The following is a 22228-nucleotide window of genomic DNA, read 5'->3' on the forward strand; positions in this document are numbered from 1 at the left end:
ACAGTATTGTGAAGCAATTATACTCCAATAAAGACCTATTAAAAAAAAAAAAAGGATATACATCATGAGCAAGTGGGATTTATCCCAGGAATGTAAGAGTGGATCAGTATAGGAAAGTCAATCCATGTAATATACCACGTTGATAGAATGAAAGAATACAACACATGACCATCTCAACAAACAGAAAAGGCATTTGACAAAATCTAACATCCTTTCATGAGAAAAACACTCAGAAATACATCAGAATAGAGAGAAACTTTCTCAACAAAATAATGGTAACCTATGAAAACCCAAAGCTAACGACATAATGTTGAAAAACTGAAAGCTTTCCCACTAAGATCAGGAATAAGACAAGGATGCCCACTTACACCACTGATACCCAATACTGTACTGAACTTCCAGCCAGAGCAATTAAAAAAGAAAAAGAAATAAAGGGCATCCAAATCAGAAAGGAAGAAGTAAAACTAAATCCAGATGACATGATTCTATATATATAGAAACTCCCAAAAGAATCCACAATAAATCTACTAGAAGTAACAAACAAATTTAGCAAAGTTACAAGTCACAAAATCAACGTACAAAATTATTTGTGTTTCTATACAATAGCAGTTGACAATCTAAAATGGAAATTGATTAAAAAACTCCATTTACAGGGCTTCCCTGGTGGCACAGTGGTTGAGAGTCCGCCTGCCGATGCAGGGGACATGGGTTCATGCCCCGGTCCGGGAAGATCCCACATGCTGCGGAGTGGCTGGGCCCGTGAGCCGTGGCTGCTGAGCCTGCGCATCCGGAGCCTGTGCTCTGCAACGGGAGAGCCCACGACAGTGAGAGGGCTGTGTACCGCAAAAAACCAACCAAACAAACAAAAAAAACCTCCATTTACAAGAGCATCTAAAAGAATTAAATACCTGGGAATAAATCTAACCAAGGATGCGAAAGGCCTGTGCACTGAAAACTATATAGCATGGATGAAAGAGATTAAATAAGTTCAACTAAATGGAAAGACATCCTGTGTTCATGGATTGGAAGGCAAATTGTTGAAATGTTAATACTATCTAAATAGTCACATATTCAATGCAATTTCCCTCTAAATTCCAACAGACTTTTTTGCATAAACTCACATGGAATTGCAAGGGACCGCAAACAACAAAAACAATCTTGAAAAAGAAGAACAACACTGGACGACTCACACTTCCTGATTTCAAAAGTTACTATAAAGCTATAGTAATCAACACAGCATGGTATGGCACAAGTAAAGACCAATGGAATAGAACTGAGAATCCAGAAATAAACCCATACACCAATGGCTAACTGATTTTTGGCAAGGATGCCAAGTCCCTTCAAAGGGGAAAGAACATTCTCTTTAACAACACGCTGGAACAATTCAATTTCTACATGCAAAAGAATGACATTAGGGGCTTCCCTGGTGGCGCAGTGGTTGAGAGTCTGCCTGCCGATGCAGGGGACACGGGTTCGTGCCCCGGTCTGGGAGGATCCCACGTGCCGCGGAGCGGCTGGGCCCGTGGGCCATGGCCGCTGAGCCTGTGCGTCCGGAGCCTGTGCTCCGCAGTGGGAGAGGCCACGGCAGTGAGAGGCCCGCGTACCAACAAAAAAAAAAAAAAAAAAAAAAAAAAAAAAAAAAAAAAAGAATGACATTGAACCCCTAACTCACACCACATATAAAAATTAAAATGAATAAACAACCTAAATATAAGAGCTAAAAGCATAAAACTCTTAGAATAAACTCTAAGGATAAATCTTTGTGACCTTAGATTTGACAATGAATTCTTACATATAATACCAAAACCATGTGAAACCAAAAAAAAACAAGATAAATCAGACTTTATCAAAATTAAGAAGATCTGTGCATCAAAAGACATTATCAGGAAAGTGAAAATTTTATTGGATGGGAGAAACTACTTTCAAATCATATATGAATTCAATATCTAGAATATATTTGCAAATCATATATTAAGAGTTCAACACCAAGAATATATAAAGAACTCCTACGGCTCAACAAAAAGACAATCCAATTTTAAAAAATGGGCAAAGGACTTAAGCAGACATTTCTCCAAAACAGATATACAAATGGTCACTAAGCTCATAAAAAGATGTTCAATATCATTAGTCAGTAGGAAAATGTAAAATCAAAACCCCAGTGAGATACCACTTCATACCCATGAAACAACCCAAGTGTTCATCAACAGATGAATGGATAAACAAAATGTGGTACATATATCCAAGGGAATATTACTTAGTGATAAAAAAGTATGATGCTGGATGAACCCTGAAGATATGCTAAGTGAAACAAGCCAGACAGAAAAGGAAAAATAAGTTATGATTCTACTTATATGAAATATCTATAACAGGCAAATTCATAGAGACAGGAAGTATATTAGAGGTTATCAGGGGCTTACAGGGAAGTGGTAATGTGGAATTATTGCTTAATGGGTACAGAGGTTCTATTTGAGGTAATGAAAAAGTTTTGGAAACAGTGGCGATGGAAACACGAAACTGTGAACGTAATTAATATCACTGAATTGGACACTTAAAAAAATGGTTAAAAATGACAAATTTTATGTTATATATTTTACCAAAATAATAAAACCTAAAAAAAAAATTAGTGCTGGAAAAAGACTGAATGACTATACAAACATGTGACTTAAATTAAAATAAAAATTATAAAATATTTTTTAAAAGCCAAAAAAGAAAAATATGAGAAAACAAAATGGAAATAGGTATCTTCATGTGCTTTGAAGGACTTAAATTTATTTGATGGCAATGTTAACTACTAATAAGAAAACAAATAATAGAAACATCATTAAAGTCAATGGAAAGGAATAGAGATGCTATAAAGAACATACATCCCAAAATCTATAGTAACTGTGATGTTGTGATTTATAATAAGAAATATATATTTGGTCCCCATTTCTGGCACAGAGTTCCTAAAACTCTTGGAATTTCCTGTGACAAGAACAATAAAGGAGTCTTTTTTTATGTTAATGAGTAAATTTGGAGAAGCACCTAAGAATGGGGGCTGGTTGCCAGGAGAACCAACCCTGTGATTAGAGGGTTGGAACTTTCGGTCCCACCTCTCTGACCTCCAAGAAGGGCATAGGGAGATGGAAGCTGATTCAATCACCAATGACTGTGATGATTTCATCAGTCATGTCTATTTAATGAGGCTTCCATTAACACCCAAAATGATGGGGTTTAGGGAGCTTCTGGGTTGGTGAACACTTGCAGGTATGGAGAGAGTGAAATGCCTGGAGAGGGCATGGGAGCTCCATGCCCCTTCCCCATACCTTGCCCTATGCATCTCTTCCATCTGGCTGTTCCTGAGTTATTTCTTTTTGTAATAAACCGGCAATCTAGTGAGTAAACAGGTTTCTTGAGTTCTGTGAGCCACTCTAGCAAATTAATCAAACCTATGAAAGGGGTTACTGAAATCTGTAGCCACTGATAACCTGGGCTTTCAAATGGTGTCTGATGAGGTTGGAAAGGACAATCTTGCAGAACTTGAGCTCTTAACCTGTGGGATCTAACACTATCTACAGCTAGGTATCAGCTGATGTCTGGATAATTCCCTGGATGTGTACAGGGAACCCCTCTTTGCCCCCTACCACACACACTGTAAGTGGTGACCAGAACTGCTATGGTAATATATATATTTATGGCCATCTAAAATTAGAATATTTAAAATGTTGAAGACCCTTAATACTTAAAGATTTCTAGAGTTGGAGAAGTAGTGATGCACTTTGTAAAATATAATAGGTAGATATAATATATATTAAAAAGGCAAAATTCAGAAAACAACACTCTGGCTTCTACCTTGTAGAAGTATATAAATTTTCAATTAAGATAAAAGGGTAGAAAAACTACTTATATATTAGTCTAAATATATTATTTACCTTTGGTTGATATAGTGAATCAAAGTATAAATAACATCTCGAAGAACAAAGGCCCAAGCTCCTCCTAAGCCACTCTTTATATCGTCCATTAATAAACTAACAAACAGGTGATATATTTTAAGAATTCTATGTTTTTTATAAACATTATTTGTCTCAACTGCTTGCTCACATATGGCCAGAAGAATTTTCTGATAGGAATCCTAGAAAATAAAGATACATTTAGTAAAAACTTGCCTAATCACATATACTCAGCCCATAATACATATATTTTTTATTCAAAATACAGAATTCTAAATTATAGAATTTTGTTTTGGGTTTTGATATCAAATGCAAAATATTACATTAAGAAAATTACTATCTTAAACCTAAAAAACTACTGTCAATTTACTTAGTTTTCAGAGAGTAAACAATAATAGTGTATCCTTAAGATATACACTATATATATATATGTATATATTCCCTGAGCCAACATGACTAAAATGTCATGAAATTCAGCCCTCCTATGTGACATATTTCAATTAATACTGACAAGTAAAATACCAAGATATAAACTTGTAAATGAGTGTTCTTCTTAATTTATTCAGATAAATTTTCCATTTGTTTACTTTTTTTTCTCTTTAAGATATACAGATTTTCTAACTGAAAAAGAAGGAATTCTCCCTTCAGTTATTATACTAATTTAATGTATACTTACAGGGCTTTTGGAAAGAATTTCTAAAATGCTTTTAAGCTTGGTTTTGTGGCAATTGCTGATATAGGCAAATGTCGCTTTAATCACATGTGATGGAAAATGAGGTGGATTAGGAGCAGGATCCAAATCCCTAAGAGTTACAGAAAAAAATACAGTCATTTTCAGAAAAAAATTATCAAGAAAAAACATTTTCTTAATAGACAAGTGAAAATCCAAAAAGAAAATTTAGATTACAGTAACCCCAAATTTTGAAATTATTTTCTACTGAAAACTAGACTTTTAATAAAATCACAAATGACATTTCACAGTCTATATACATCAATCAGAATACCTAAATACTTTAACTTTCTAGGACTTAATTTTAAATAATTTGCTTAAAAAATCTTTTATAAAGTTAATGGAATTCCACAAATGAGACTTAATACCAATTCACTTCAGTTATGAATTAAAGCTCTATGCTAGTACTATAAACACAATAATATCTTAAGACACAGCAATCAAATACTACATCAAATGAAATTACATATGTAAAAGTATTTTAGTAGATATTATTACTATTTTATACGCTTAGCATTGTAGAGCATATAAAAGAAGTTAAGGGCATTTTCAAGTAGCTTACAATCAAGCTGAGAAAATAATTTTAACATTCATATACAACCAAGTGGGTTTCACATCCAAATGAAATTATAGTACAGTAAGATTCCCCTAGCAAAGGAGCATGATAAAGCAAAGGTGATACAGAAAGCCGAGTCATAGATAAGAAGAGAACAAAGAATAATGTCATGAAGAAGAAAATTTCATGAGACAGGAGATGGCAGAATGCTCAAATATTACAAAAAGATTGAGGAGAAAAAGGTCACTGAATTTGCGAATAAGGTGGTCAATTAAAAGATCAATTACTGTGGAGAGGCTACAGTAGAGCAGATACTTCAATTCAAAGGTAATTATTTTTAAAGAAACAGAATTTAAAAGCAGAGTACATGCCTAACAACTGAAATGGACATTTGAATGTGTTAACCAATAAACTTCTCAAGGTTCTGAAATTGCAGTTAATTCTCTAAGTTAAAAATACCCATACCCTGAAAAGTCACAGGGGTCAGTGCTTTGGCTGGCACCAGAAGTTGCTGGTTCATGTAACGTCATTAATAACTCCACCACAATCTCTGGTAAATTACTAATGAATAAATGATCAATCTGCAAGGATACAAAATTAAAATATATTTAAGTTTTCGTGTCTGTGATCTTTAAGACAGCTTAAGGGGCTCGTGTTACTGCCTCATTTCCAAAATTATTCAAAGTGACCAAAGATCTAAGATCTGCAAGACATACAGCTAACTCCACTTTTTTCTGTTATGCAGCCAACCTACAGACTGAAAGGAAAATAGGGAAATCATACCAAACAAGACTCTCTTAATCCAACTCCTTCGTTTAATTTTAAAGAATCATTTTAAGATATGGGGATATATGTATATGTATAGCTGATTCACTTTGTTATAAAGCAGAAACTAACACACCATTGTAAAGCAATTATACTCCAATAAAGATGTTAAAAAAATAAAATAAAATGAACCATTTTAATGAGTAAGGCTTCAGGTCTAGCCTAAAATTCCTCAAGCTAATCATTTTCCTGCCAACCAAATTCCCCACTGATCTATACTGCTCATCAATCTACATTTTACTCTTATTTGAGAACACTACCTCACTTAGAGAACTTTACTAGTAAGAATTCCCAGTGACTGGCAATAATCATCCCTTTGTTCCCTGCATAACTTTTCCCCAGATTTCTACTTGGTTGATATCCCAAATTCGGCTACCCACATGCCCTGTCATCAATAGTAGGCTAAATCCTCCTGGACAGGAACAGAACCTTCATCATCCACTTCCTGCCACAGGTAGCCTCACAAAAGGCATTAAGTTCTCTAAATATAAAGAATGGGTGTACTACATTACACCTCAGCCGAATGAATGAGAACTGTGAAGTCTTAAAGGTGGATTTGTTAGCTCTCCAAATAAGGAATTACAGTGCTTTAAACCAAAAGGCAAATGGCTGATTTATTATCTCTACTATCTTTACCTCTTCCACACAGAGGTTTGGAAACACTTCCTAATATAACAAAAATATTCTGGAATGTGACACTAAAAAAATCTAACGATATTAGCCTTTCCCTGGGCTTACACATTAGTTGTCATGTCATCATTTCCAAGGTTTAAGCCCTTTTAAAAATCCAGCCCCGAGGCTTCCCTGGTGGCTCCGTGGTTTAGAATCCATCTGCCAATGCAGGGGACATGGGTTCGAGCACTGGTCTGAGAAGATCCCACATGCTGCAGAGCAACTAAGCCCGTGTGCCACAACTACTGAGGCTGCGCTCTAGAGCCTGCAAGCCACAACTACTGAACCCGCGCGACACAACTATTGAAGCCCGCGCATCTAGAGCCCGTGCTCCGCAACAAGAGAAGCCACCACAATGAGAAGCCCATGCACCACAACGAAGAGTAGCCCCCACTCACCACAGCAAGAGAAAGCCTGCGTGCAGCAATGAAGACCCAACGCAGTCAAAAATAAATAAATTAATTAAATAATTAAAAAAAAAAACTACCCCCATTTTCGGTATATCTGGAATAAGTAAGGACAAACTGGCCAAATCTGATTAATACCAGAGGAAAATTAGTGAGTTTCCATGCACACAGATGACAGCTGACTTCATTAATTTCATGATTCTCTAAGCCAGATCTGTAATGTTTAGCTAAGGTACATATAAATTATTCAGATATCTAGATATAGCTAAACAATCTTATAACTGTAAATATTCTAAGCATTCAAAAACGGACAGTTTTAGAAGACTCAAAGACTGATAATAGTGGTACCAACACTTATCCACAGAAAAAAGAATCTTGATTGTTTCAGAGAAACTGCATATTAGAGAAAGAAAAAATTAACTTATAATGACGACGCTAAATGAAATTGAGACTAATAAAAATTAGATTTATGTCTTTAACCAAGAAGCTAAGAAATTATTATTAATTTTTACCTCTCTTCATGCTTGAGACTGGTGTTTTGATCAGGGTTTAATGCAATCACGCTTCCCTTCTAGACTTATTCTGACTCAAAACTGCTCTTTTGGTTTGAACACATAAAGAAGAATAGTAAGAGTAGGCTTGCTCAGAAGTCTAAGCCGGGAGATTGAATAAAAGGGCCTAGAGGCAGAGTGTCTTTCGTAACGTCCATACCCCCTGACATGCCAACATTCTGTTCCAACTGCCTTTTGGGCAAGGAGTACCTCTACTCACCGTCTGCCTCCAGACTACAGACTTACAACCAGTTCTGACTGGGAATGGCCCACCTAAGCAACTGAGAGTCTTGCTGTTCCACTTCTTGGTTCAACACAGATAACTGGGCAACAAAAGAAGAGTCTCTTGAAGTTTATCCGATTGTAATGCTAATGTTGACCAAGCTTGGTTAGTCATCCCTTACTCACATTAAAAAAAAAAATTGGAGTGACCAATCCTCTTTTACCTTAAAAAGTTTCCATATGTATTTTAATATAAGTTGCCTCAAATAATTATATATATATATAAATTACTACAAAACAAACAGAAGGGCTTCCCTGGTAGTGCAGTGGTTGAGAATCTGCCTGCCAATGCTGGGGACACGGGTTCGAGCCCTGGTCTGGGAGGATCCCACATGCCGCGGAGCAACTAGGCCCGTGAGCCACAACTACTGAGCCTGCGCGTCTGGAGCTTGGGCTCCACAACAAGAGAGGCCGTGACAGTGAGAGGCCCGCGCACCGCGATGAAGAGTGGCCCCCGCTTGCCGCAACTAGAGAAAGCCCATGCACAGAAACGAAGACCCAACACAGCCAAAAATAAAAATAAACAGAAATTGTTAGTTCCTTTTTAACTTTACTCCATCTTTCATCAAATAATGAGTACTCAATATATACTAGATAGTTGGGATACAACTGCAAAAAAGAAGAAAGAAAAAATCCTACCTTCACAGTACTTATAGTGGAGAAGGTTGATAAAAACCAATGAACATAATTCATAAGTAAGTTACATCATATGTTAGAAGGTAGTAAATGTCATGGAAAAAAACAGGATATGGTAACTTGGGATTGTACTTTTCCATGAAAAGTGAAGGGCTTAATGAGATTAAAGAGGAAGTGAAAAAGATTTTCTATACCTTGTTCAGTATTGTTTGAATTTAATAACCAGCTTGCATTAATGTATTACTGCCAATTAAAACAAAATTTTAAAAGAAAAAGTGATAAAATTATTCCAAACTTTTTAAAAAATTTCTGATTAAAAACATTTCATTTCAAAGCTAATCAAAAGGAGAGAACACTGTATAACAATAACAAAAAATTAATGGACTGCCTATGTTAGATAGTGATTATCACATAGTATTAAATTTAATTGCATAAATGATGAATAAATAGACTTAAAGTTTTAAAGTTACACCTCAAATCAATTAGGGGATAAAAAGTACAGCAGATGTTGAAGTCATACCTGTTTTCCTAATAAGTTTTCATCTTTAAGCATATCATAGACTTTGGTAGCAATCTTTCTTTGCTGTGCCATCCCACTGTCTCCTGTATCCTCATAAGCGAAGTATGGAAGAATATTTACAATTATCTTTGGAAAGCAGTCTGTCAGAAGACTTTTCCAATCCTTTTGAATCTGATTAGCAATGGACTTTACCTCATCAAAATGACTTCTAATCACCAGATGTGGAATCAAAACTTTATAACAAGACCTAAAAATATAAAAATAACAATATATTAAAATATATACATTTTTAATATACATTAAAAATATAATGTTTCAAAGTAAAATTTTATAATATAGTCCTTAAAATAATAAACTGGTTTTGGGAACTCCCTGGTAGTCCAGTGGTTAGGACTCCATGTTTCCACCATGGATTTGATCCCTGGTCAGGGAACTAAGATCCCTCAAGCTGTGTGGCACAGCCAAAAAAAATAAAAATAAAAATAAAAAAATAAAATGGTTTAATAAGCATTAGAGCATCACTTTATCCAGATCATTAAGCACCCTTACTCTAATTTTATAAATGGAGAAATGAAGTTAAGTTAATTCTAAATAGTCACACTGAAAAAAAGAGATCACCCTAATAGTGTGATCAAAAACAAGTGAAAATTGAATTTATTTATTCCGCATAATCAATTTATGCAAAATTATTGTAAAGTGAAAGCAATTAATAAATTCGAAGAATAAATGTAAATATTATTATTGCCAAAATGAACAAACAATAAGGACCACTAAACAATTACGAATTGCCTTCCCATCATCCTGATACCTAAACATTATTATTTAGTTGTTTCAAATCTCTCCATTTTCAAAATTTTCTTCTCCAGACTTGGAGTTAGCAAAATAAATACTTGTACATTAAACTTTAAATCAAACAGAAATAATGACTAAATGGTCCACAGTTAAGCAACAAATAAGAAAAATAAGGCAGAAATAATCAGCCACTAATAATTTACCTTTGATTTTTCATAGGGAAGATTATTAAATATTAAAGCTGAAAGAGACCTTAATGATCTCTATATGTAACTCCCTTACTTTAAAGATTAAGAAACCAGGCTTCCCTGGTGGTGCAGTGGTTGAGAGTCTGCCTGCCGATGCAGGGGACACAGGTTCGTGCCCCAGTCCAGGAAGATCCCACAAGGCGCGGAGCGGCTGGGCCCGTGAGCCGTGGCCACTGAGCCTGCGCGTCCGGAGCCTGTGCTCCGCAACTGGAGAGGCCACAACAGTGAGAGGCCCGTGTACCGCAAAAAAAAAAAAAAAAAAAAAAAGAAAGAAAAAAATTAAGAAACCAAGTCCCAGAGAGTGTTCATGTGGCTTGCCTGAAGTCATGTAGCTGGCTACTGACACAGCTAGGACCAGATCCTAAGTCCACTTCAATACATTTCCATTAAAAAACGCTGCGACACTCACATTATCATTAATACCTAATTTTAAATTAAATATATTTCACATGTGACACATGTAAACCTACCTGTAGAAATCTTCAATGTTTGTGTAGTTTAATAAAGTAAAAGGAAAAGAAGATAAGCTGTATTCAGTATCTTGAAGATTTAGCCATTGCAATACCAGATAATCCAAATGAGAAGCCATGAAGTCTTCTAAATGTCTATATCCAAAAGTTTCAGAAACTTTCTGTAAAACCTATACAAATCAAAAAAGAAGTCAATGTTTTAAGAAAATAATGAAATAATAAATCATTTAAATCCTTAATATTTATTTACAGTATGACTTTAAGCATTCATTTAACTTTTCTATACCTTGATCCACTCATCTATGAAATGGAGATAATAAAGGACCCACTTCAGCAAAATTCAACAAGAAAAATGTATTTAATATAATTACTCAATGCCTGGTACACAGCAAACCCTCAATAAATGTTAAATGAATAAAAACAGAAAACTGTTTCAATTTTCAAGATTTGATTATATTTCATTATAAAGTAAAACAATTCTTCTCAGTCCTAAACCCAAATGAGAAAAATCCAAACACTATATTCCACGTACAATAATAATTAGGTAGTGTAACTGTATAATTTATTTTAAAGGAACTTCTTACTTTAATACTGAGAGGTAAAAGTTTAACTATCTAGACTGATTGCTTATAGGTTGGCCTATTGTAAAGCTCCACTGGAAACCATGCTAGTTATATCAAGCCATGATCTATCACTGGTTCATCATGTAAAAATCTAGGATGTAAAGGCTTGGAACTTCCCAAACCATTAATGCTGAGGTGTTGGAACAGGGGCAGGAGTAAGCATTCTACAACACTGTGTTGGACCCTGGTCTTCCTAATCATGCAACTTAAAAGCTTTATAGCTCTAAAATTTGACTCCTGGCCCCGCTAGATCCCAATGTCCTGCTCCAGAATCCACTAGGCAAAACACGTACTACTCCTTTTTTCTCTGCTTCCCCCAATAAATACTGTTCCAGAGGGCCTGGTCTGCCTATGACAGGTCACTTAATCTCGTTAGTTCAATAACTGCCTTGTGAAATGCTCTTAAACTTAATGTAAAAAATGACACTGTATACAAATAAATACACTATTTTAAAAGTTATTGCTTTCTAATATTCCAAATCTAAAAAATAAAACTGTCTCTAAGTCTTTAATAAATGCCACATTAAAAATCTAGCTTTAACCTTAATTGTTTAAAAGTTACCCAAGGAAGATTATAATAAAAAATATTAATCCACAGTTACCTTTTTAATGAGGTGAGGCTCTAATCCATTCTCTTTCACAGACTTGCATAGGGCAAATAAAGCCTGTTTTTCACATACAGGGCTATAGTATAACACCACAGCTATCATCATCAGTAAAACGGCCTTTCTATTACAAAGCTCATCCAAAATTTCAGAGTTTTCAGCTCTGTGGGACTTCGGAATAATTTTAAAAACAATATGCAATGTTAATATTTAAGTATTCCAAATAAACCAACCAGACTAAAACCAGAGTACACCACGACAACATCTAAGCAGCCCGTGAACAGTTTTAAATCCTATAGTTATGGAGCTAAGAAGAGATATTATGAGAAAGGACCACAGTTTCTACAGAGAGAAAGACTGCTTTTGATAAGATCTTATAGAAAGAACTGCCAAACATTTCAATGGGCATAAAGCACTTTAAAGAAAAAAAAAGAGAAAGAAATAAATTGCAGGAAAGTGAGAAACTAAAAGCTCTTCAACTACCAAGTATTACCTCCTAAGATGTTTACCATTATAACTTAATATATAGCTCTTTATTCTTTAAGAATATTATCATATATATTACTAAAAAGACCAATAAAGTCATGCAACTAGATAGAATGATATATGCTTCTAGTTTAACAACCAATCATTTTTCCAACAGACATGTACATTTTTTGACTTGCTATACTTGGTAGAAGTTTCTCTTCACATTTGGAAAAAACTGCCAGTCACTGATCCTATTGCTATTTTTGGTACAAAAAAAAGGAAGGACCTAATTCCTTTACTAAATGGCAATCACTGACATGTTTGAAAATAGCATGAGGTTCCCACTAAGTCAACTCCTTTACCTATTCCTTATAAAAGACAGATCTACAGACTCTAATATTCAGACTCTCTAACATTCTAGCAATAGTTAAAAATTCAGTTTTACTGGGAACTAAACCCAACATGCTATGCAAGAGGGAGGAGATATGGGGATATATGTATATGTATAGCTGATTCACTTTGTTATGCAGCAGAAACTAACACACCATTGTAAAGCAATTATACTCCAATAAAGATGTTAAAAAAAAATGAATACAAGATTCAAGTTCTTTCTATAAACTTGTTCATTACAGTCTGCTTCTATTAATGACATCTAAGACAGAATTTGCTTTTTTTTGATAACAATGTTGATTCACATTATGCTCTCAAGATGTAAAACTTCTTAGATCTTTCTCCAAATTAACTGCTGTCAGGTCAGTATTCTCCCTTTTTGCACATGACAGGCTGATTTTAAAATATATAATATGTTATTTCTAGTAAATTTTAAATGAGTATTATTTACACTCATTTTTCCAATCTATTGAAACCTTTTTCTAAATTCACATTCTTTCATGCAACTTTCCTTTTCAGTTTGGTGCTGTTACAGAATATATAGTCATTTGACTAACTGCTGCACACACTTTTAATAAACAAATCAAGGCATAGATAAATGAATAAATTCTACCACTAAGACAATTTTTGCCATTTTAAGAAAAATATTATTCTACAGAAAAATATGAAAATCATAAGGTTCATTAAGGAGCACAAAGGTAATTTGATCTTCCCAATTAGAACATTTTTCCTCAATCCATTTCTTCCTCTTGTCACCTGTTCTGTGAATTAGCTTTTAATCAGATCTTACCAAAATATAGTTTTTAATTAAAAAAAGCCATTTATACTATAAAAGCTCAGTAAATTCTGTTTTTCCTACAAAAATGCTGCATATAAGTTGAACCAAAAGAAACTGTCATTATTCAACCAATTCTGACCTATAAATAAAGTAATTTCAATAAATTCATATAGCTGTTCTAGTCTAAATTTATATTGTGAACTACTGGATATATACTGTCTTAGGCCAAACTTGGTAAAGTAATATATTTATAGAAAGCATATGATAACAGCAAATAAGCATTACTAAAATTACCACTTCTCTCATTCCTTCCTGAGCTTTCAAGTATGAATTTTCAAATGCTGCTTGCTGAAGCTTCAAAGGAAGTGCTTTCAATAATGTGGAAGGACCTCCTTTTTTCATATGCTGAAATAATCTTAAAAAAAAAAAAAGCAAAAAGTAAAATATAAACCATACTTTCCAAAGCATATTTACAGGGCAAAAATAAATCACTCTGTGAGACATACTAACATATTAGAAGGAAATGTGAGTCTATTTAAAGAGGTTCAAATCTACTGCTTAATATTAGGGTCTTTACCATATACTCCATTTTCTCCTAGAACTGAAAAGGGTCTCAACAGACCTTTTAGATTATTGCCCAAACCTGAATATCCCTGAACTCTTAACTAACCAGAAAAGAAAAATTGTCCTCTGGTCAAATACCAATTAGAAGCAGCCACAGACTCTTACATCAACCTGCTCTAATATTTAATCACAACTTAAAAGTGGATAGCTTTACTGTCTTGATATTCCATTACAAAAATTTTACGTGATAGAGAAAAGCTGATCAGTGCTTTTTGCACAATGTACAATCATATTTAAGGGCAACTCTTGAACCAATTTTGTCCTTTATCCTTTTTTACTAATCAAAACTTATGAAAGTATCAACTTTTTTGGTGTTCCTGACTCCTTCAGTTTCTCTAATCTCTCTTAAATAGCCTAATATTAGATATCTAACAAGTAAACAACCAATAAATAAATGCTATGCTCATGTCACTCATGAATTTATGCATTTTTGAATCTTAAGAGATTTTTTTAATGCCACCACTACCTTGCTTTATTATATTCAACTTATGATCCTCTGTAACCCCAGATCTTTAACTTTAGTATATATTTTCTATCTTTTTTAAGCACTTGAAGCAAGCACACATTCATTAGCAAACCTTACAATGCTCTATGGTTTTTATTAAAAACAGTCCTAAGCCTGAGCAGTCAGACACGACTGACTTATGAAAACATTGTTGTCAGAAACTAACACAACATTGTAAAGCAATTATACTCCAATAAAGATGTTAAAAAAAAAATATTGTCAGCATATCCAAATTTTGGACACATCTAACACATGTATTTATGTGACTGCTGGGCAAGTTCTTTATAGCATTCTTTAATTACTGGTCACTTACATTTGAACAGTAAAATTATTTAAATGATTTTCAGCTTTGATGTTTTTAAAGCATAATGTAATTTTTTTTCAAATGTTCATGGATTTTACAAATTATTAAACAACTGGCACATTCCAAGTATTATTCTAGGTACTAAATATACAAGAAAAGAGAAAAATCAATGCCCTCTAGGAGCTTATATCCTAGGTAAATGGGCTAAAATACAATTATTTCAACTGGTGATAAATGCTACAGAGAAAAATAAAGCAGAGAGGTGCTTTATTTACAGGAGTGTGAGGTAGGAAAGGGAGAGGTAGGTTATAATTTAGAGTTTTAAAATCAAGTTGATAACCTGATAAACATGCAGTTGTTGAAAAATTAATATTTGCTTCTTCAGGTACTCAAACATAAAACACATCCCTGTGAGAGAAACACTCCAATGTCTAACTCTATGTTCACTTGAATAAATATGATTGTCATTAGCACAATGTAAAATGTGCTAATTTTCATTTTACAAACTCATAAAATCTCAGTAATATCCAAACATCCTATATCTCTTGTAAGTGGGAGTAGACACACCTCATTCAACTCAACCACTTACTAGCTGCATGGCACTGAGCAAATTACTTTATCTGTCTAAGCCACAGTTTTCATTAATAAATTGGAGAAAATAATAGTATCAAAGTGATACAGTTGTCAGAATTAAGAGAAAACATAAATGCCAGGCATACAATATATGCTCAGTAAACGTTAACTATTTTTAATATCACAACTAGTGAACTATGACTGTCCTACACATTGAATTGCTATCTGCAGCATGCCAGACACTTCATGAATACTTGACCCATTACCTATTGATTGATTGTGCAGCCAACATGCGAACTTGGTGATGATTATCAGCAAGAAACTGTGGAAATACTTCATTTACAGGAAAGTCTTTTCCCATTACATTCAGAATAGCCCATTTTGAATAAGGATCAGCCTATGGGAAAAGAACAACTGAGGTTAAATGTGAAATACTAAGAGAAAAATCACCCATTAACAAACAGAAACAAAGACTGCTTTAAAAATGTCAATGGAGACCATACTAATAACTGAAGTAGAATAACTCACCTCAAGCAAAGTTTTAAGGCATTTTACTAGTGCCATTCTTACAGAGAATGTGCATTTTCCCTCCTTTGTTAAGTGCCTGAAATAAAGTATGTGTCTTAATATCAAGTAATTATTCCAATAAAAGCACAGTTAAAAAAAAAAAAAACACTGGACATTAAGGTTATTCTAGGCTGCTTCCAAAATTTCTTTCCATGGTAAATTTAATTCTCACTATGTGGCATATGCCAATATTCTCACCTTCCAAAAATTCCAGCTAAAATAAATTGGTTGGAAAAGGAGTTCATTTTAATGTATGTTATTTGTGTCACATGATTATGCCTCATTTTGGGGCTATTCCACTTCAGCTAACCATGTTATAGAAAACTTGCTTTAAAAGGAAAACATTTTTAAAGTTGCTGTGCTGTTATATCAAAGACTTAAAAATGACATTCTATACTGACTCAGAAGTCCTTGCCCACCAAATGGTAGGAGGGCTCTAAATTACATATATGTGCTCCTCTATAGGTGTCTTGGTATTAACTCACACTATGACTATATGCATGAAATAACCAGAGAATGACAAGGCCAATTTGTCCACTTTAGGAATATAAACTACTCAATTGATTTAGACTTGTTGCACTTTGCTTTATTCATCATATATGTCAAACTATTAAGAGATTCAAAATTCACAGGGAAATACACTAAAACCACTTTAGGAAGCCAAGTCTTAAGCAGAAAACAATTCAGTTCTTCAAGCAATTAAGGAGGGAAACACAAATTACATGTCACTATTGTTAAAAGATGTATATAGTTACAGTCGAGGATTAGAAGAAATCACTAATGTAGAAATGCAAAGTTTGCATTTGTATGCAGAAGTGGCAAAAGAAAAGTAACTCCACAAAATGTCTATACCCACCAAAATGCTTCAATCACTGTTAGAAACTGTCCTTGAGCATCCCTTGTGTTCTCAGCATCCATATTTCCTTGACATAGGTTCGTCACTATGTGAAGGACATGGTTTAAAATGGTTTTACAAACATCTTGGTCACGGCGATACAAAGAACACACATTGCTGTGATGGAAAAAAATTTAACTTTATCAGCATAACAGAACATACCAGTTTAATCTACAAATTTAGAGTGAATATTTTATATGGTTTTAATGTCTTACGATAGTGGTTTTAGAAGTTCAACAACATCTTCCATTGGCAAGGGATATTCTTCTCCAGGAAGGTCCTTTAAAAGCACTAGATACTAAGATAGTTGGGTGGGGGAAATTAGTTGTTGTTGTTTTTTTTCATATATCATTTATTTAAATAAGTACATATATGTAACCATAAATTCATATATAAACACATGTGCATACACACACACACACGAGCAGTGAATTTTTATGAAGCAATATAATTTTTAAAAAGGGGGAGGCAGGGGTGTTTTGAAGTCAAACAGAGCTGGATTTAAATCCCTGCATCATAACCTGTTACTACTTGAGTGCTTTAAAAACTTGCCTTGTCATCTGAGTCTTTGTACTCCCAGCTTTAAAATGAGGATATAGCACTTACCTGGCCAGATTACTGTGAAGATTAAAGGAAATGAATGTAAAGGTCTAGCATTTATTGTAGGAATTCAGTAAGTGACAGTGTTATCACTGTTGGAGTTAAGTGCCTGAGCAAGAGTCTGAAACTATATTATGTCACCACCCTCCGAAAACAATGCTTGGGGATAACTTCAATGGTTAAACACTATTCTATTAATTATGGGCAGTGAAGAATCCAAAAACCCTGACTTATCTTACTATAAGGCAACCTTGTAAGGCTCTCTATGGAACGATGGATATAAAGGGCTACTCAGCAACTACCGGTTGTTACAACTGGTAGTTATAACCAGGCAGCCAGTTTCTGACAGCTGACAAATAATTTTCTAGCTGTATTAAGAATCAGAAGGCATTTTTTTCCTATCATCTGTATGTAGAAAATTGTTTCTTACTCCTTCTGATACTATAAAAGAATATTAAATTGGACCATTTTAAATATTTGCCATGAGAGTCATGTGTGATGTTACTAAGTGTCTTGAAGTGACTTTGAACATCAAAGCCCCAAGAAAAGCATACAGCCCTCCCCACTGGTTGGGGCTAGAGACTTGACTAGAGTATTTGCCAGGGTTGAAACCAGGGAATCAAACAGGGCTCAAATAAGCATATTTGCCGGGGCTAGGGGATCAACCAGAACGTTCACCACAGCTAGAACATGACAAGGAATTCTACCAGGGACTCAACCTGAATGTTTCCAAGAGGTTCTAATTAGTGAATAACTTGGCATGTTTGCCAGGGCTGGGGAAATCACTTGCCATGTTTGCCAATTTGCTGGGACTAAGATATGACCATGGACTCATCCAGGATATTTGCTGAGACAGGAGCTCTCCCAACATGTTCACCAGCACTGGGACTAAGGGTATGGCCCACATGGTTGGGAGATAAGTTATATGTAATAATATTGAGTAAGCAAGTAAATGCACTGAGGTTAAGTGGGAAGCCTGGTTTCTTACTGTTGGAAAAGGGAGCTACAAATATGGACACAGAAAATAAATCCTATGATGTTAGATTGGAATTGGAGATATCTACCAGTAGATGAGTAAAGTGATGAGAGAAGGGAAGGAGAGAGATTACTTTTGTTAAGTCTAAATCTAATCATGAGGAAACATGAGATAAACTCAAAGTGACGGATTCCATACAGCAAGTGGCTGTACTATTCAAAAATATGAAGGTCGTGAAAGATAAAGAAAGACAAAGGAACTGTTCCACACTGAAAAAAACTGAACAGACCTGACAAGTAAATTCAATGATACAATGTTAATTTCCTGATGATTATACTATGGTTATACAGAAGAGTATCATTGTTTTTAGGAAATACACACTGAAGTAAAGGGGTATCACATCTGAATATTTAATCTCGAAATGGTTCAGAAAAAGTGTGTGCTTGTGTGTGTTTGTGTGTGTGTAGTGTGCAAAGAGAGAGAATGATAAGTCAAATGTGGTAAAATGTTAACTACAGAGGCTTACGAAGGAAAAAAGGGAGTTTTGTCGTATTTTAACTTTACAGTCACTTTGAAATTACATTTAAAAATTTTAAAGCATATAAACCAAGGTCAAGGCAAGATGCAGACTTCAACAACGTTATGTATTATTTTTACATTCAGAGTCTGTGGCTCTTGACCTAGTTTAAAATAATAATAATTACACCCAAAGAGAATAAATCTATCCAAGTCCATCCAGGTTTTAATGTTTCAGTATCCACTTAAATTTTTTTCACAGTATATTAGAAGAAAAGTGTATTTTATAACTAGTCTCAGATTCATTTCTCAAGGAAGCAATTTCAAGTCTTCAAAGGTACTATATGATTCTAATATGTCAGTCCATTACATTTAGCTAGCAACATCAGACACAACTGAAGCACTTCTTCATTTCACTGAACTCACCATGTGTAGATGGAGAGATTTGGTAAGGTCTAGCATGCTAGAATCAATTAACATTAACAATTTCCTTCGAATATCAGCTGCTCTAAATGATACAGTATTGGTCTGAGCAGTGGTCACACACATACACAAGAACTTGAGCATGTCTAAAAAAAGTAGATCTTGCTTTGACAGATGTTCTTCAGCTAAAGGATTCATGGCACCTAAAAATAAAAAGCACTTATTAAGACTAACAGAGGTGTACAACAAATACATACATTGAATATTAACACAAATATCTTCCCCTTGAACAACAAAAAAAGAGATAAAAATATATGGAAAGCAAAATTATGATGAAATTGATTACACACTAAAAGCTTCAAAATTCTTCATAAAAGGTTACCCTAGGATTCTGTCATCAATAAATAATCTATGGAAAAATCTATATAGACAAATATTCACTGCAATACTGTTAGAAAGGAATCTAAATTTCTGACAATAAAAAAGTGGTCCAGTGGTTAAGAATCCACCTTCCAATTCAGGGGAAGCCAGTTCGATCCCTGGTCGGGGAACTAAGATCCCACATGCCATGGGGCAACTAAGCCCACACACCTCAACTAGAGAGCCCACGTGCCGCAAACTACAGAGCCCACATGCTCTGGAGCCCACACATCAAAACTACAGAGCCCACACGCTCTGGAGCTCTTGCATAACTAGAGAGAAGCCCGCGCGCCGCAACAAAGAGCCCACACCATGGGGCTTCCCTGGTGGCACAGTGGTTGAGAGTCCGCCTGCCGATGCAGGGGACACGGGTTCGTGCCCCGGTCCGGGAGGATCCCATATGCCGCAGAGCGGCTGGGCCCATGAGACATGGCCGCTGAGCCTGCGCGTCCAGAGCCTGTGTTCTGTGACAGGAGAGGCCACAGCAGTAAGAGGCCCACGTACGGCAAAAAAAAAAAAAAATAGCCCACACCACAATGAATGATCCCATATGCCGCAACAAAGATCCCGCGTGCTGCAACTATGACCCAACCCAGCCAAAAAATAAATAAGTTTTTTAAAAAAGTGCTCTAGTAAATTATGGTATGTATGTTAATTGGGATATTATAGAGCCATTAAAAAGTATGATTATCAATAGCACAAGTACCTAAATGAAAAAAATGCTTACAGTTAATGTTAAAAGAAAACAGACAAGGTATAAAAAGGCATTTGAATGTTAATGCTGATTATAATTTTGAAAGGGTCTATGTAGAATAACAGAAAAAGGTAAACAATGATGGCATTATGGGTGCTCTTGCACTATCCTGCTTTCTATTTTCCAAATAACCTATTATATGTTTTTATTTATTTAATAATTATTTAAAATTCCCCCATGAAGAATAAAATAGGAAACTAATAAATTCAATTAAAAATCAGGGAATTCTAAAATGTATAGAGGTGAACAATCCCAATAGACTATACAAAAAGGAAATAAAATGCGCATAAAATTAGTATCTATGAGGCCTTTCATAATACCAAATCAATGTAAAGAGGTTAAAAAAAAAATCCCATGCAGTAAAAATATATTTACCAATAGTAATTTGGCTCTCTCCAGATTCATTTGCATCAATAACACTACTAGCAGGGTAATCATTAAATAGATTCATGGATGACTGATCCTCCATCTCCATTAGATTTTCATCAGTACCATCTTCCACTGATTCTACTTCTCCAAAGTCAAATGGCTTTTTGATAATGGATACCTTCAAATCAGAGAAAGAAAGACGTTCCAAGTTGGCTTCTTTCAGAAGCATGCTGTCGTTAAAACTGACCTAATCAAACAATTCAAGATTCAAGTGTATGAAACCCTGCAGTACTATTTCTATTAAATGTCCTGCAACAGGAAAACAGATATATAAACTGTATTGTCTACACAGCAGAATAATACACAATCTTTACAAATGATTTCTTATATTAAGAAGTTTCATACTACCCCAAATTGATGAGGGTGTAGGTAAAATTATAAATTGGTAAGACTATTTTGGAGGACAATAACATTATCCATCAAAAAGTAAAATTTACATTCCTTTTGAACAAGCAATTTCACTTCTAGAATTTATCCTACATCCTTCATAGGCACAAATAGAAGGATATGAAAGTATAAGAAATTTACTGCAGAACTCTTTGTAAAAAAAAAAAAATTTTTAATTTTAATTAAGATTAGTTGGGTTAAAATACATATATACTATTCCCATATATAATGAAATACCATGGTACTGCCCCCCCCAAAAAAGTATACATAGGTATACCCCTATGTAGTAGCAACATGGAAAAATGACCAAGATTTATTATTAAATGAAAACACTCAAGTTACAGAATATTCTTTCACTCATTAAATACTTGAATATCTACTACGTGCCAGGCACTGTTCCAGACAAAAAAGTATGTAAGCCCATTTATATGGAAAAAGAAATATAAATATCACGATAAGAATATGTTGCTTGTCTGGCAAGGTTTTTGTTTTTATTTTTAAGAATAGAGAATTATTTTGAATTTTGGTACAATGTCATACAGAAAAAGGTACTGAGTCTGGATGATTAGTTCCCAATCACTTGGTCTATTATTATTTATTGAGAAATTAACAGCCAAGCACTATGCTAGGTATTGATATTAAGAAGCAATCAAATACATTCCCCCCTGCAAACGAAATAACTTTACTTAATTTCCACATTTTAAAAACATAACATACCATATTCTGTGAGATGCATCCCTTTTCAAGAGAGATTTCAAAGTTATAAAAAGCAT

General features: G+C 34.5%; 1 protein-coding gene across 2 annotated transcripts in view; it reads right to left on the reverse strand.

Annotated features, from left to right (window-relative positions):
- The window catches only part of ATM (ATM serine/threonine kinase), a 133385-nt gene that overhangs the window by 76639 nt on the left and 34518 nt on the right, over positions 1 to 22228 (reverse strand). For both annotated transcript variants that reach the window (XM_065882336.1, XM_065882335.1), the window contains exons 16-28: positions 21015 to 21186; positions 19469 to 19668; positions 17166 to 17248; positions 16912 to 17067; positions 16017 to 16092; positions 15755 to 15885; positions 13777 to 13897; positions 11844 to 12017; positions 10619 to 10788; positions 9109 to 9355; positions 5681 to 5796; positions 4606 to 4732; positions 3912 to 4111 (exon numbers count right to left, since the gene is read on the reverse strand). In XM_065882336.1, the coding sequence (XP_065738408.1) occupies positions 3912 to 4111; positions 4606 to 4732; positions 5681 to 5796; positions 9109 to 9355; positions 10619 to 10788; positions 11844 to 12017; positions 13777 to 13897; positions 15755 to 15885; positions 16017 to 16092; positions 16912 to 17067; positions 17166 to 17248; positions 19469 to 19668; positions 21015 to 21186 (1973 nt within the window). The remainder of the gene's footprint in view (positions 1 to 3911; positions 4112 to 4605; positions 4733 to 5680; positions 5797 to 9108; positions 9356 to 10618; positions 10789 to 11843; positions 12018 to 13776; positions 13898 to 15754; positions 15886 to 16016; positions 16093 to 16911; positions 17068 to 17165; positions 17249 to 19468; positions 19669 to 21014; positions 21187 to 22228) is intronic.

The sequence above is a fragment of the Phocoena phocoena genome, chromosome 8, assembly GCF_963924675.1.
Source record: "Phocoena phocoena chromosome 8, mPhoPho1.1, whole genome shotgun sequence".
Classification (NCBI taxonomy): domain Eukaryota; kingdom Metazoa; phylum Chordata; class Mammalia; order Artiodactyla; family Phocoenidae; genus Phocoena; species Phocoena phocoena.